Source organism: Falco naumanni, chromosome 4, assembly GCF_017639655.2.
Source record: "Falco naumanni isolate bFalNau1 chromosome 4, bFalNau1.pat, whole genome shotgun sequence".
Lineage (NCBI taxonomy): Eukaryota > Metazoa > Chordata > Aves > Falconiformes > Falconidae > Falco > Falco naumanni.
Window position 1 is genome coordinate 24,151,681 of NC_054057.1, and position 17,141 is coordinate 24,168,821.

The 17,141-nt window shown below is 39.9% G+C and overlaps 1 protein-coding gene across 5 annotated transcripts in view; it reads left to right on the forward strand.

Moving 5' to 3' along the window:
* The window catches only part of TNS3 (tensin 3), a 198,195-nt gene that overhangs the window by 35,769 nt on the left and 145,285 nt on the right, over positions 1 to 17,141 (forward strand). For 4 of the 5 annotated variants that reach the window (XM_040592171.1, XM_040592168.1, XM_040592166.1 and 1 more), the window contains exon 4: positions 7,242 to 7,279. Coding sequence is in view for 4 of the 5 variants with exons in the window: in XM_040592168.1 (XP_040448102.1) it covers positions 7,242 to 7,279 (38 nt within the window). In the remaining variant the exon portion in view is untranslated. Of the gene's footprint in view, positions 1 to 3,113; positions 3,251 to 7,241; positions 7,280 to 17,141 lie in introns of those variants that run through there. The other variant, XM_040592169.1, reaches the window with a different exon arrangement.

Here is a 17,141-nt window from a genome sequence, read left to right on the forward strand (position 1 = left end):
TTTTTCTCACTGAACGTTTTCTGTAGGAGCTTAAGAATGAGCTGTAAATCAAAATTTCCAGGCCCACTAGGTCTTATCCACTTAATAAATAAAGTTTTTAACAACATCAGCTTTCTTATTTTGAAGACTGCCCATTTTAAGCCAATCTCTCATTTTTCTGTGATCCTTGCTCCTAGTCTAATTTATGCAGGATATGTTTTCAAGATCCATCAGAGGCATACAGTGTTTTGAGATTTTACAGTTCTTGTGCTGTATGCAGCTGCTAGAAAAACCTGGAGGCAGTCCAGATATTTTTTTAATTATTTTTTTTTTTTTTCAGTTTTCATGTGGGTTGCTGGCTACAGTAAACCATAGTCTGGTTGAAAATGGTTTTGCAGATTAAATGCTGCAACCTGGGGTTATCTGTTCATCTGGAGGGAGGAGGGCTAAAAATAACCTTGGTTCTGAACTGGATTAAGGCTTAATTATTTCCTACCTGATGTGCAAGTGTAGCTTAAAAAGATGGGAAAAAGTTACTGTATGAGTACTTTATTTTTAAAACTGTGAAAACATTTTCACTACGCTGATGTTCTGCCTTTGTAGCAGCATCTATGGGAAATCAAACAAAACTAAACAAACACACCACCCAGGAGTTTGCAGAATGCAGTTAAAGTGATAAAGTCAGACTATAAATGCCACAGGAGAAAAAAATTTCCCCAAAACACTCGTGGCTGCCCCCCCCCCCCCCAAAAAAAAAAAAAAAAAAAAGAAACAACCAACCAACCCCAAACAAAACAAAACACCAACCCAAAAACCCAACCCCCAAAAACAAACCACAAAAACTGAAACAAAACCCCCCAAACAAATAAACCCCACCACCCTTGGTGGCCAGGATTCTTTCTACAAGATGGAAAGGTGGGAGGAAAGAAAGAACAGACATACTATTGCAGCATTAGTGCTAGAATTTTTTTGTCTTAATGAAGGTTTTTCCACTGCTGCTGTTAGCAACAGCAAGTGGAATATTTTGTCTGTGGGAAAGCTCATTCACAACACTCTTCACTGTATAGCCACCCCAACTAAAAAATGCTGAAGCTTTGCATAAATTTCCCATAACTGTCTTTTAGCCTTCATCTTCAAAAACAATGTTTGCAGTCCCTGTCATGAAGTGCTGGGAGCAGTGTTCAGATGAAGAGACAATGGTTGGCTGAATACGGAAAAAAGAACAAAAGAAAATCTAGGAAAATGTTTGAGGCACAGGAAATGCACCAGCAGATGTTGTTGCTGTAGTGGGGCTGTTAGGCTTGCAACATTTTTGGCATGTGACTCTTAACTTCTTAAAAATAGAAGTGTTCACTTTTGAAGCTGAAGCCCAGTATTTCCAGCCAGAGGACTCTTTCCCCCACCCAAAGGTATCTCTGCCCCGTGCAAAACTGCATACCATCTTATTTTTAATGCTGCAGTTAATAATTTCCATGTGTCTGTTTTTCATACCACTTTCATTTTGAATCTTTATCTTGAGTTGAATCGTTGCAGAGCTGGTAGGAACAGGTCAGCGGAAAAGCGTGTGTCTGTGTGTGTTGGTGAGAGTTTTTTGTAATAATCTTATCACAATGTTACCAATCCCTGGTCAAAATCTAAATGGCCAGCAAGTTGCACAGTTCTCTCCTTTGGGGACATCATATTATGGGTGTCTTTCTGTATCAAGCTCTGCCTGGAAAAGAGCCTGTTGTGGTGGCGTTGCAGTGCATTTGTTAAAACATCTTGATTTGGTTTATGAGAAAAGGAAAAATGCCTTTTCTTCAGAGCCAGTGGCAGACCTGGGGTTCTGTGCGAGGCATTTATTGCGGGGGAGAGACGTTGCTCAGTAGTGGCATCAATATCCCGGCTACTGAAACAGCCGGGCTGTATCCCTCCTGTGACGTGGACACCCACCTTCCCCTGCTATTCAGAGAGAAGGCTGAAATTGGGAACTATAAAAACAAAAGTCTTAATTACACAAGTCTTTTTATATACTTGGTTTAAGATTTTTGTTGTGGATCATCATGGACTCTTCCATGACTGTCAAAAAATAGCTTTAGTAGCATGTGTCTGTCTGGGGAAGCTGAGCTGGAGATGCTGGGGCAAAGCAAGCACCTTCCAACAGTTAGGCCTGTGGCTCGGGGTCCTAATTTATTATTTGTCACCAGGAGGGTAAAAATTAATATCAGGAACTGTATAGTATATACTTTTGGGGCAAGTGATCTTTTTTAGAGATTAGTAAGGTAGTAAAGTAAGTTAGATCTTTTAGATTCTCTATTTATATGCCTGTTTCTGCCCCAAGAGGATTTCTGCATTGTCTTGTTTGTATCCTTGCCATACGTAGAGTTGCTTAAAAACAAACATGCAAAAACCCACCATGGAGAATCAAAGCTGTGGTTAAATGTGAGGTTGTCTTTATAGACTGGTCATGTTTTAATATTCACTGCCTATACAGTCTGACAGAATGCTTGTGTGGAATATATACGGCCATACTGTGTGTCCATTAAGCGCTAAGATGTGACAAGGTGAGTAGCCCTTACCACACAGAGGAAAACTTAAGCTTTTTTTCCTGGTAAACCATAAATCATTCTGTGGTTAGTTTGCAGAAGTACTTTCTTACTCTGTAAATATATCGCTACTGGTTTTCAGAGAGCATCCTACACGCATGAATATAGGAAGCGGAACTTTTCGTGTCATAAAAATTTGGGAGCCTATGTCTGAAAAATATGAATCACTATGCTTATCTGTCTGTCTTTACCTTGGCAGCAGTATTATTAACTTGCAGAAGTTAACACATCTTCATTTTGATGCAGAGAAATGTCTGGGTTTGGTTTTTTTTTCTTCTTCTTTCTCCCCTTTTAAAAACATGTTTTTTCAGAGCTATTGTTTAAGAACTGTTTTGAAGTGTAGTAAATTGACTAAATATGGCTTGGCCTCCATTTCATCGCCAGCCAGCTCGGGACAGTTGTTCTTGGAACTGATGCCAGAATCCTTAAACACAAATTTGGAAAGTCTGGTATTTGATGAGAGCTGATGTGTGGGATGCAGACATTCAGCTGTTCAGTTGAAGAACTGAAGTAGCCTTGCTGAGTGTGACATTGATTGAGTCCTCCGGACTGTGTTGCAGGCACATTTTTAAATTCAAATACACTTGGGCTGTAGTCCGGAAAAGAGCTGAGTGCTGTTTCGCTTGTAAGCTTTGCCTGAAGAATGCCGGCATTCGGTGGAAGCTGCTTGTTGAGGTCTTTTAACTGTAAGTTGCATGTTACTTTCCAACAGCTCATGTGCAGTGTGTATGCTTAGTTGTGCTGTGTGTTTTTGCATTGCATATTTGTTGCGCTAAAAAAGACACGGTTTGCACAACTGTGGTGTAATACAGCCCTTTTGGCCTTAGAAATTTTCTGAAAGTGTGTCTCTTGACTATACAAGGCTTACCATAAAAACAGCTGGCACACTGAGACGTGATTCAGCCTCTCTGGCAATCTAATGATTGAGGTAATCCATCTCTTTGTGAGTACTGTAAATGCTTAGGCTGAGATAAAACCCGCCTTGGGCTGAGAGATGCAGCAATCCGGGTGGGATAGTCTGGAGATGCAGTAGCGTTAGCTGTGGCAAGATGAATTTTGAGGAATGAAATTCCAAGCAGACTGATTTTTCTCTGTGCGCGAGTAGTTCAATTGCTGGTGTTGGTGAAGGGATCTCTCACTGTTCCTGATGTCAGCAGCTGTAGTGGAGAAAACCGTATGAATTTAATTGTGAAAGGTTGTGCCTGGAAAGGCAGCAGTGCTTATCTCCACTCCTTCTGTGCTCACATGCTGGGAGAGTTGTAGCTGCTGCAGCACAGCCCTTACTCCATTCACTCTTTCTGCATGTGCCTGCTTTCTTCCTTATACCCAATTCATGGTATCTTGACACCTTTCTTTCAAATGCTGATGATTGTGTGTGTGTGTGTATATATATATGTTCTCTATTTTTCCCCCCTCCCTTCTGGATGGAGGGTGCAGGAAATAGACAAGACAAGAAAATAGAAGGACAAATTAGTTTTAAAATACTCTGACTTAACTCTGTTGTACTTTAAAAACAACCTCTAAGTATGTTTTTATGACTTCACCACACTAGCGTTAAAATCGTTGGTAGTAATTATTATGTAGAGATTGAAAATTGGCTGCAGGTTAGTGATCCAAGGTATACTTTCTTCCAATCAGTTGTTAACTCCTAAGCAGCATTCTATGCTAACAGCTTTTATATTTTTTTGCCTTTTTTTTCCTCAGTTTATTATAGCAAGTGGTTGTATGTTTACTGCAAGTGGGACTCCTGTGGTTTTTAGAGTGTGTATACATGTGTACATGTGCATTATATAGATGTGTACACACGTGTACATAAATTTGTAAATGTATTACACACACACATACTGAAATAGGTGCTTATATACATAAAAAGGTTACCTTACCAGCAAATGAAAACTTGTGATGCTTGCTGTACCTGTGTGGGACATACATAGGTGGTGTGAAGTGCTTTGAACACTTGAGCACCTGGTAAATGCCAAGAACCACCTGTCAAAATGGGTTCAGCCATTCTCAGTTTTGTTTTTCTGGGCAGAGGTTTGCTCGACTAGTGCAACTCTGCCCTGCCAAGAGAAGTGACTTGATGTTTTGGTCTGTTCTGCTTGGGGATCTGTTCCCATGCTGGGCCGTGCCGCTTGGGAGTAATGTGTGCAGTCAGCACTTCAGCGTTCACCCAGGAGGGACGGGGCAGAATCCCCTCTCTGCTCCTGACTACAAAGGGATGCTTTGTTTGCTCCCAGCATCTGGAGAGCCAGTGATCTCATTTCAGAGCGCTTATTTCTATCCAGTTTTATTATAATCAGCTTTATTAGACAGTGAGGGAGAGAAGGTAATGACTTAACTCGGTCTAATCCATGAAAGTGGTGGATTTAGGTATGAATAGGGTATTTCTGGATGCTGAGGAGGAGCTAAGATGTCTTTATGAATGAATCACCAACTGTATCCTCAGAATGTTAGAGATTTAAATACCTGCAAAAGTACATGGTTTGTTTTCAGTCAGAGAGCTTTGCCTGATGCGTATGTGACTAATTACCTCTTGAGGCTTTAGTCTTTGTTTCCTTTGAGTCTGACAAATACAGCAGAGCTTTGTCCATGAAGTGTTCTGCCTTTAGTGATGTATGGAGTTGTGCGCCTTATTTCTGTGTTGCGTATGAGTTTGAATGGGATGCTGCAGCATTGGTCTCAAAGCTATCCAGGCTAAACTCACACCTGACTCCAGAGGTCTCTTCCCAGCAAAGACAGCACTGTTGTGTTACACAAGAGCAGTAAACTGGCTTTTCATGACATGGAAACTGGGAAAACACAATGGCTGCATTTACTGTTACCTACGTCTCTAATAAGGATTTTGTGTATCGGTGACATTTGTGATTTGATTTTGCATGAGCCAGTAGCAAAATCATGGAGGTTGTTATGGAATGAAGTCTCTTTTTGGTTTGTATTTCATGTTGCCTCCCAGAAATCTAGGCTTAAGTGTCAGTAAAGAAGATGAGAACCTTGTCTGTAATACCAGGGCTGCCTGACAGGTTTACTGTTTTAACCTTTACTTTTTATGATTGTGTGTCTTTCTCTTTTTTTTTTTAAATAGTTTTTTTTAGTTCTTTTTTTTTTTTTTTTTATTTTAACCATTTTGCAGGAGAGCTCAAAGTAGGTTATAGAGTAAGCAGATCGTATGCATGCATATTTTTAGAGCATCTGTTAGGCTTTTGCAAAGTCAAAGCTAATTATGCTGATTTAAAATATGGATTCTGCTAAATACACGGTTTCGGTGCATGGACTTACTTAATGAATTTAGGCATCCCCCATGCTGTATTGCAAGCAAATGAATTTTCCTCATGGATTAAAAGCCATCTTCCATTTGCTTTAAGATTGATAGTGTCTGTAAGTGGTATGTGGTTATTGATTGTTGTCAGTGCTGATAGAGCAGGGTATTTGTGTGGACACTAATAACTTCTTAGAAAAAAGAATCTTGATCCCGTGAAGAACTATGAACAAAGAACTCATTCCTAACTTATACCTGGGGAAAACAAGTGAAGGTAGTACTTACAAGATTGCCAAAGAAAATGGGTCACTAAGCCTTGCTTTCTTTTTTCCCCTGAGAAGTGACTGGAGCACGTTTTTTTTTTTTTTTCATTCAGCAGTTGATGCACTTGAATCTGAAATGGGCGTGGTCATGTATTTACTGACCTCACATCTGGGGAGTTGTATCTTTCCTGCTGGATCGGGCTGTAGAGTATCTTTCTCTTGGTTGAAGTGCCAAGAAATGAGCATGGCTTTCAGCTTCAGTGGTCTAAGGTTAGGCCCTAGTTAATTTTCGAGTTAAACCTCTGTGGTATTCTGCAGCTTACTGATGTTGGAGATGGAATAAGTAAATTTTTCCTGAAACTTAATTTTTTAAAAATATATATGTTTAAAATTAATTTTTAAATGCAATTTGGCTGACAGTAACCCAAAGGATAGACATTGCATGGAAATAAAGCACATTTCAGAGTAAAGAAGAAAGTGCATATAAATGGAAAAATCTATTAAGCCCGGCCTGTGTCGGAGTCTAGCTATTAATGCTGTTACGTGATAGTGACATCGCTGCTCATCTGGCCACTTTTTAATTGCTGTTTGCTGAATCTAAACTTGCTGGTACAATTCATCCCTTCCTGCTCGTAGGTCAGCAGGAATTTAAAAGAAAGTGCTTACTTCTTGGAAGTAATCTTTCCAACACCATGTAGACTGTAGTCAGAAATTATAGTCTGAACAGTCATGGTCTCTTGTGGGCATGAAGTCCCCCTGCTTTTCTTAGGTCTCTGGAACTGCTGGTACGACTGAGATTCACAGGTTATGCTGGGAACAGTTTGATTTTACTCTCTGTTTGGGTGGTAACACTTCCAGTGCACGTAGGTAGGTGTCAAGATAATCAGCCATGTAACCAGACATGTGTTATCATAAGCTGATGGAATGCACAAATCTGATAAGACTGCTGTAATTAACTAATCTTTCAGGAATGGGTAAAAACTAAATGCATGTCATCTTAGGGGTTTTTTTTTGTTTGTTTGTTTTTGAAGTATGTAAATACTTTGATATATACAAGCTTGAGTTTGACCAGATCTCTAGTAGATAGCTGATCTAAAGAAAAGGAGGGGAGAATCCACCCACTCTTTTACTCATATATTTTATTTGCTTTTGTTTTAGTTTGCAAGTATGCCTGCCACAGGAAATGTGAAGAAAAGGTAAGCATATTTATTTGCCTCCCTTGCTGTTGATCCACATGTAGTTGAAGTTGAGACTAGTGTATCAACTAATTAAGAGTAAGATGATTCTTAAATCAGATGCCTAGCTGTTAAAAAAATACTTTTTTCTGGGTTATTTTTCTTGCTATTAATAAAAAAAAATGGGTCCCTATGCAAGTCAAAACATCTGCACTAGTGGTTGAGTTTTTCATTTCTCCCGCAGGAGGACCTATTTAAAGTTGAAAACAGACGGTTAAGTGGGTAAAAGACAAATGACACAGTTCTACAGAAAAGAAAAAAATGTGTCTGAGTGAATAAGGTGTATATATGTATACACACACATATCTAAAAATATTTATAGCAACTGAGATTTAAAGGGAAACTTTTGGCACTGGATTATGAAAACTATAAATATATTATTAATTTATCTTCAGTGTCTACTGCAGATAGTTTCTACCCAGTTCAGTTTCACTGCTAGATTTTTGTTAGTTTCTAAATTCTCTGGGTCCCTGGTGAGATCAGTACCTCCATGGTCTCACACAACTTCAAATTTTCCCATCCCTCGATTTGTGTAAATCAAAGATGTTCGCAGAGCGATGAGGCTCCTAAATCTAGGAGCCTCAGAGGGCTTTGTTTTACCAGAACCACCTGTATGCAATAATATTCCTTGCTTTTAACTAAAACTTTAGATTAGTACTTGCTATCTGTGAAGACAGCACTATTTTTTATAGCTAGAGCACTGAGCTTCTGGAGACCACAGATCTAGTCCTCCTAACTGTATTGTTGACTTGATGTTTGGCCTTGTGCAAGGGTTTGTTTGTTTCAGTGCTTCCAAGAAATAGAACTAAATTCAAGAGGACAATCTCTGCTTGGTGAAGGACTTGGAGATTTGTCAGGTCATTTGGGGAAATTCTAGTAAATCCAAGTGTCAGTTGGCTGAGCATCTCCCATTTTGAGTGAAAATGGTACTTGCACATGTGAAAATCCCTGTGTATGTGGTATGCTGTATAATGGTGGAATTTTGTTTTTTCATTGAACAAGATAATAAAGTACATGCAGTGGTAATTAAGTTTCCAAGTAAGGTAATACCTTTTGAAGGTTTTCATCAACTATATACACTCAAAAATTATTTCTAATACTATATAATGGTGGTCTAGAAGTAGAAGGGAAACAGTTCAGTAGAAAGAAGTACTTTTTCTTAGACCAGAGGATGTAATTGATTGTGTTCCAAATAGCACTTGTGGTATGGAATTCTACCAACTTCCATGGGGAAGAATCTGGTTTGTTGATAATGTTGGTAGCTTGTAGATTTGCTTGGGTAGGTGCTACATAGATCTAAAGTTTCCAGAAGTGATGGTATGTAAATGATGCTGGAGACTGTGGTAAGAAATTATTTAAACTTGCTTTGTAGGCAAATAATTTCATACGTGTGCCTTATGTTAAAACTGAGAAACTATATTTCAACTATTCATGCTCTCTGGCATTTGGTTGTTGAGTGTTGAAAAGACTAATATATGGAGTGCCAAAAGTATATAGTAGCATAACTGTCATCAAGGCACTGGTATATTTTATGGTTTTAAAATAATTGAGAAGAAATTACTAGCATGTATTACAGAAGACGGGAAAATAAGGTATGGGAACAACACCAAATTTAATAATCAATTATTTATTACAAGGGATTTTTTTCTGATTTTCAGAGTAGTAAGCCATCAAGTAGCTTAAACTCAGAATTTCTCTGAGTCTTTTCTGGCTACTTATATGAGGCTTACAGCAATGTTGCGTATAATCTTGTTACATCATTCATCTTGATTCAGATCTGAATTTTGCCTTTATTGCTTAAAACAGCCTCTGTATTTTCATTTGGTTACTAGTTTAAAGCAGGAATGATTCTAGTAGTTTTTAAGATGGACTGAGAATATAATAAGACCACCTAAGGATGTTGCAGGCAACCTTGAGGATACCCGAACCCATAATCGTATGCACTGAATTCAGATTCACATGTGGAAAGAGTTTCATGGACTCCAGCTGATTCGCAATTTACCTCTTCTCCCTGAAATGTATTTTACCTTCAAGACAAGTATTGCTCCCTGTGTTTGATGTCAAACTACCCTGTCCACAGCTTATGGGGAGTAACTTTTTGCATTAGTTAAAGATCCCCCAAGACAAACTGTGTTAGCAGTTAGTCAGCTGACAGTCACGTGAAAAGAGTGTGCATGAGAGCAAAGATCATTGCACTTGAGATCCTGTAGTCATTTTGGAAAAGAATAATGCACCAGCACAGTCAGGCATTACTTGAAAGACTACTGGGGTCATGAGTGTTCATAAAAGCATTATTAGATGCAAGTCTAGCTGTAAAGCCCCATACCAAAATAGATAATGTCATAAATATGTTTAGGTAAAAACCACAGCTCAGGCCTTGCTCTGGCAGTGCTACAATGCAGGTTTTCAGGAGTTTGTTAAGCCATTACCACTAGTATGCTTGCAACTGAAAAACAACAATTTCTTGTTATATAAATCACACGTGAACGTAAAGTTTATGCAGACCTGGAAATAAAGTGGACTCTGAATTTGATCAGAAGGTACAAATGGAGGAAGACTCACATTTTGGAATTGTTTGGGATGTTGGCTGCTGCTGCGTAGGACGAACCCTGAATCAGTTCTGTGGGGGTGTTCCAGTTGCCCCTGACATAACAGCGGGTACAAAATCAGAAATGCAGGCAAGCATTGTAGTAATGTTTCAAAACCTAGGGCACAACTGGAAGAAAATCTGAAGTTACAAAAGAAAAGGAACAGAGATTAGCTTGCACCAATTTAGGCTGTTGTGTTTGGTGCCATTATATCAGTTGCAGAAAGACTGTAACATTTGAGATTATATAGCATAAATCCACTAGACAGTGTGGATGGATACCAGTGTGAAAACCGGATGAGCTGTAAAGAAAGTTACCCAAAAAATAAAATCACCAAAAGTTCAAACTCGGCTGTCTTGGAATTGTCTATGGAAAGAAAAACAAACAAAAAAGTGAACATAGTGTATGTTAGGGTGTAAGACCTGAAGAGATATATCCATCTCTGTCAGGTTACTGTTTGCAGTTTAGCCCTGGAGGGGAGGGCAGGTGTGTGGCTACAGGGATGAATTAATAGAAATTAAGAATCTGCAAATTCAGAACAGATGTCAGGAAGCAGTATTTCACGCAGAGAGCAACGAATACGTGAACAAGTCTCCCAGGCATGTTTGATCAGATGAAAAGCAGTGAGATTACTCAGGACTGAAGTGATCTAATCGTGACCTGGGCGATAGAGCTCTATGCGGGCTGTGCCATAAAGGGGCTGGTTGGTCAGTCTGCTCTGAAAGACACCCCTAAACTCTCGTAGCCTCTGTGAACTCTCATAACCTATTCATGAAACGGTCTGCTGCATCCCTCCCAGCGCGACACCAGGGATCTCGGTGTGTGCTGGGCACTGGCGAAGCATTTGGTGTTGGTGCAGCCTCTGGGGGCAGCTGCTTTGCCAGCGAGCTGCTTGATGTATCTCTTTTGCGCCCATCAGTGTGCTGTGCGTGGGCTGTGCTGAGCTGGGACAGCTCTGGTGCTCTGGCCTCAGAAACTTGCTGCGTGCAAATAAAAGACACGTGGTTGTATCTGTAATGTGGCCTTTCCAGTATTCTGGCTGTACATACTCATAGTGAGCTGGTATACTGCTGGCATATATGTGTGCTCATCAAGGAGGCCTGATGACCCATACTTTTCGGCATGTTGATAGAGAAAGAGCCTAAAAATGCTGCCCTGCTTGAGTGGTACTGGGGTGGTGGTAACTTGCTGGACCATAGTGATGCCTCTTGTGACCATGGGAAGCCCTCACAGACTTGTCATTGACCTTGCATAGATTAAGCTATTGTAATATGCTTGGTTTTGCAGCACGCTTATTTAGAACTAAAGGCAAACTTTCAAATTGTTATGTTGTACCAGCATATAAAAGTGTCTCAATTTACTGTAAATATTTATTTTTTTCTTTAGTCATCCATGCTTTTTTAATTTAAAGTGGTGATGGGGACAGGAAACCACTCCAGAGGAAAGTGTTTGCTATTCCTGTATGTACTGTATTTTAAAACACTCTCTAAAGGGAACACTTTTGTTTTCACTCTGAAAAACATCCTAAGAATGAATTCTGAAAGAATTTTGTTTTCCTGTACCAATCCCAGTTCATTTAGGTAATTACTATCTTGTATGGCCTCACCCCGTGTGTGTTTAACTTGGAAATGTTTCTGTGTGGCTATTTGTTCAGATGTACATATCTAAGTAGTGTTCCCTGAGGTTTCTGAAACTACAGCATGTCTAATGCCCCAGGGCTTTGCTTTGCATTTTGCTCTGGGAACTTGTCCCCTTTGTTTCGGGGTATGTGTGTCTGTGTGTGCTGTAGGAATGCTGGTTTGTCCCACCACAAGGCTTTCACTTAGCTCTTTGCCCTGGGATACTGTTTTCCCTCCTCTTCTGCTCTGTCAGTTAGGTATGTGGTGTAGGGCTGGGGCATTGCAAAGCATCATCTTGTGACTCTAGCCAAACTTTGTGCTCTGAAGTCTGGGAATTTGGAAACCAGTTTCTATCTCCTGTCCTGTGGGAAGGCTGAAAGTGGGAGGGCGAACCGCTTGACCATATTTTCTTGACCTGTTTCTTATATGCTAATTCTCCCTCTTGAAAAGTGACTTGATTTTATAAAGTTTGGAAGCAAATGCTTAAATTCTCTTACAAGCTCTTACAAAAAAGCTTAAGTATTTGCTGAGGTCTTCTGCTGAATCGGGTGTGATCCTGCTTTATGCCTTTGCCTAGTGAACATTGTATGTGTCCTTAACTCAACCTGGAAGATATTTTTACTATGCTTAAGCCAAAAAGGCATTTTCTTTATATAATAATGTTTGATTCTTTGCTAGTCTGAAATGATGTTTTGAAGAAACCAGTATCCTAGGCAGATGCTTCTGTGGCTTTTTCCAGTTCCAGTAAGATTAATTTATGTATATATTGGTTTGATTCAGCATACTTTTGTCTTCACCTTTCAGGAAGCTGTCTTAAATCTCAGTGGACTGCAGATTTAACCAGAACTTCAGAATTTTATATTAATGGTCCAAAATCCTTGTTTAGACTTACTTTTTGAGCTGTAGTGTGCCACTAGAATGCTCGTAAAGGTTGATCAAATGCTTTGTTACTTTCAAATTCTTTTATTTTTTGTAGAGAAGTAACAGATATATGTTTTTTAGCATTTTGTCACTTATAAAGCCACCAGAATTGTTTTAATTATGTGTAAACTCAGACGTGACACCTTGTCCTGCTACTTTTCTTAAAGGGTATGTTTTTTCTAAAGCTTTTTTTTCTAGGCATTTTGAGAGACTGTAATTCTTCCCTTGACCCTGTTCTTTCTTTAAGCTGTTTAAGCTGCTGCTGATTGAAGAGGATTGAAGGAAGGCTCCCTGCTGCCCCCAGACCCATAGGCTCTTGGATACCCTAATCTTTTTCTTTCTTAGTCTCTTTAACAGGCTAGAAAATATGAACATGGTTACAGAAAAATGCATGGAAATATATAAAAAATTTAACTTGAATGACTGTAAAACCCGTGACTACCAACACTTTAGAAGGGAGAATGGCAGTAATCACAGCAATCAAAATTAGCGAGGAGTGATAGTTCATTTTAGTCCTGGGTTGCATGTCTGACTTGTACTGTGAAAATAAAGAACTTCCTATCCATATATATTTGTATACTTAGCCTGATCTTGGTCAGGTATTTTCAGTTTGGACATTTAAAGCGCAAGCTGTATGGCTCTCAAAAGGCTCTAGTGACTTGCGTCACTTTTTGGAGTGGTTTGCGAAGGAGCCTGGTGCATGCTTGGGGCAGCCCCATTGGGGCTGGGGGGCTAAACTCGGGCTCTGGGGGGCCACCAGGGCACATGCTTTACCCTGCTGAGAGAATCAGTGGGATGGGTACTTGGGAGAGAAGTATACGGTGCACTGCCCTACGACAATTTTCCTTGTGTGTTTTTTGGAGCAAGAAGGAAAGATCCTTCTGCCTTTTGTGTAAGGTTGAGGCAAAGCGGTGGCACGCAGTGTATCATCCTTGCCAAGAGCTGCAAGGCAAGTCACATGGACTGTGGCTTCATTTACCATCCTGAAATGTAGTTTGGACTCCTGAAATGCTGTCAAATGTAGTAGTTCCCACCAAGTGGCTGACAGATACACATGCTCATGTTCCCTCTCTCATATGTGTTTGTCTTTGTAACATGCACACATGTGCAAACAAGGCAACTACGTGAGGTACCTCTCCCCTGCCCCCCCTCAAATCTGGCCTGTCTGTAAGCAGAGGTCTGATGGATGCACTGGAATTCATTGTAACTGGGACGTCCCCTGAGGTCTGTAAGAAATTCACCTTTAACTGAATTTAACATCAGTGCACCCTGGTCCATCTTTTGAACAGCTCAATTAACTGTTCAGAATTGAGTTATGGACAGTGCGTTCTTGTTGGTCATACAATAACCAAACCTGTGTTTAATTGGTAATTGTGGATTAGTTTCATGTTTTCCTACTTGTGTAAATAATGTCCAGATGAAAAAAAAACCCACAAAACTCCAACCCCCCCCCCCCCCAAGTATTTTATTAGTCCTCTTTTAAGAATACTGAACCTGATTTTGCTTTACACATTTTCCTCTCTGCTCCTGTTTTTACTTTTATGCCTCCTGTATCAGGAGTTTAGTTTAAATCTTAAACTCATATGTGCAGACTTTGCTTTCTTTGATTTGTTTTTGTTTAAGAAGGGTATGAGAGAAGGCTTTCTGTTTACAAGTTCTTCCCGTCTGGCTCCTGTGTGTTGCGCTGGAGTTGTGTGAGCAGGAGGGTGGTGACTTCTCACTCGGTGTGCAGTGCATGCTGTGTCTCGACCATGGGACAGTGCCTACTGTTCAGGGCTGTGGAGTAAAAGTATGTAAAGGAGCACCTCTCCAGGCTTCCAGTGGCACTGTCAGAAAGAATTTTGACTTGTAGCCCCAGGCAAGAGGACTGGGGGGAAAAATACCCAACACCCAGCCAGCCTGAATATAATATAAATGCACACTAGTTGATCTTGTTAGATTACCAGTTCCATTAGGAAGGTGGACCGGGGAAGAGACTGAGAGCAGAAGTGAGTAAGCAGCGGGCTGGACTCTTCAGAGTGGTGATGAGGCACTTTCTCTTCAAATAAAGTATTCGCTGTGGTTTCCAAGGTTACTGTGTTCCTGCTAATGTCTGCTCTGGACTGCTGGTGCTGTTACTGCACTGAAATGGGTGTGAAGGTTGGCCCAGTATGTTCAGTGAAACTTGGTCATTTTGGAAAGGGAAGCAACTATATCATGGATATTACCATTTCTCAAGCTGTTGCTAGTATCACCTCTCTTTTGAGGGTGATAATTCTTGTTTTCCCGATTTGCAGGCTGCATCAGCTTGCTACTAAGGGAATTCAGCATGCATATTCAAAAGGGTGGAAAGAATTCCTCTGAATGTTTGAAACAGCACAAAATTAGAACAGGAGCCAGACTTACAAGATGTCAAAATGTGTATTACTTTTTAAAGAGCTGGCTGCTACTTCGGTAGTGGCAGTTTAAAGACAGTGTTTCTCTTGAACTTTCTATCCTTGTTTTGTACTTAACACTCAGTTGCATTTCAGGCTCTACAGATAACATGTCACGCTTTCTCAGAAAAACAAAGTCAGTTTTGGGGGGAAGAGACACAAACAGAATACCACAAGCTTTTTGCCTGAATGCCTGAGGTTTGCCAATCATTTCATTGTTATTTTTAAGTGATTTTGAAGTAAAGCTCTTTTAGTTTTAAAAATCATTGAGAAACCTGGAAAAGATTTGCTCTGAGATCAGCAAAACACTGCCACCTTTTTACACCTTTGTTAATATGGCACTGTGGAAAGTGTGGATTAAAACTAGCATGACCAGCAGTGAACCAAATAGTGGTGACTTGCTGCTCAAATGGGTTCATGTGAGTTTGGTTTTTATTTGGTGGTGGGTTTTTTGTGTTTGTTGTTTGTGTGTGGGGTTTTTTTTTTAATTATTATTTATAATTTCAGTATGGGTTCTCCTTAACCCTCTCAGATTTTGGGCAGAGGGAATCAAGGACTTAAAACTTATCATGTTATTTCCAGGAGACAACTATGTGATCGAACCTCTGTGGTTGACCCATTTTTGTGGGAATCCATACATCTGAACACACTGAATGAGGTTGAAGAATTTGGGGATTTTTTTTCTTTATAAGCAGTGTTTAGCATGTTACATTACCATGCATGCATCGGGCTAGAACAAAAATCTGAGGGATTACTGTATGAGTTCTGTAACCGACAGCCCAAAGGGGTAGTCTGATTTTTCCTAATTGTAACCTAATTGTAACCAGAAGCAGTATGTTGGAGACCCTCCTGTCTGCAGAATATTCTGCCCTCTGTTAGATATAACATTGTAGTGAACTGTGCAATGAATAAGCCTTCGGATTCAACCAGAACTGTAAGGCTTTGAGGGTTGTGAGGGCTTGAAATTGCTTTTTATGGGCATAAACCTTGCGTTAAGTAGCAGAAGTGCTGTGCTGGAGTGTTGTGTATTTGACAGTTAATTTGCTGGAGCTTTCCAAAAATGAAAAAGTACTTTAAAGTATGCTAGTGTTTTTAGATAAGAATGCTCATTTGGACTTACTGTTTCAGATAACTGACAGTGTTGTGCAAGACCCAGCTGGTACATGTACAAATCCAAGGTTTGTTTGTTTCCTTGCTGATTTTCTTTTAAAAATAAATCTGTTGGCAAGGGGAAAAGAGGATAAGATGATGATAGTGAGGGAAGGAAACAAAACAATTTCTGCTTTTCTTTATTCGCCACCAAAATATGGATAAGTTAAGTTTTCATGACAGATGTGAACTTTCCACTGGAAAATCTTAAGATGTTTTATGAGAGCTAGGTTTTTTTTGTTTGTTTTAACTCCCATGCCCTGTCCTGTTCTGGGTGATTTTGGGGAGGACTTCTTTACTGGTCCAGCTGTTCTCTGGCTAGCTCTGATCCTTCCTGTATAGATACAGGAGATGTCACACAGACTTGCCATGTAGCTTATCTTTTGAAAAGAGGTAGAAAGGCATTTGTCATCCTTTTAAAATGGGGGCAAAGAACCTGGGAATGATGCATCCAGCACTGCTACTTCTTGGAATGCTCTTTTAGGCCACATCATATAGCTTATGCCACATGCATCTCTGAAATGGGAGTCAAGTAGCTTACAAGAATATACCACTCCTTTATTTGAGAGTTACTGGTATAGAAAGTTGTTCACCCTTACTATACATGATGCTCTCAGCTTTTACGCCAGACACATTGCTTTTGCATCCACTGCTACAGCTAAAGGCAATAGCAACATCTTGAAGGGTACTGGGAACATCAACAGTGGCTGTAATTGGCTAGCAGGTAAAATGTCCCAATTACATGTAGCATTTTGTGCCGATGCTGTGTCATACTATATTGCTTTTGCTGGGTGTTTTGATGAAGAGTGTACACTCCTACGAGCTGGTTGAATTCTGTCTTGCAGTATTGCATCTCAAAAAGTTGGAGTTACCCCAGCCTCAGATTGCAAGGAGCTGCCTTGCTGATTTGATTGAAGAATGAAAATGGAGTTACAGACATCATCATGAATAGCCACAATTTTGTGGAAATGTAGAATGAGAACGAGTACTATGTGTTTCAAAGGTTGAGCTCTTATCCCAGAAGTCCTAACTGTTTTATATCAGCAAGCTGAAATGTCTAAGCTACTCTAGGATTTGCTTTTACAACTTTTGTGATAACACTTCATAGCATTTTACTAGTGATTATTTCTAA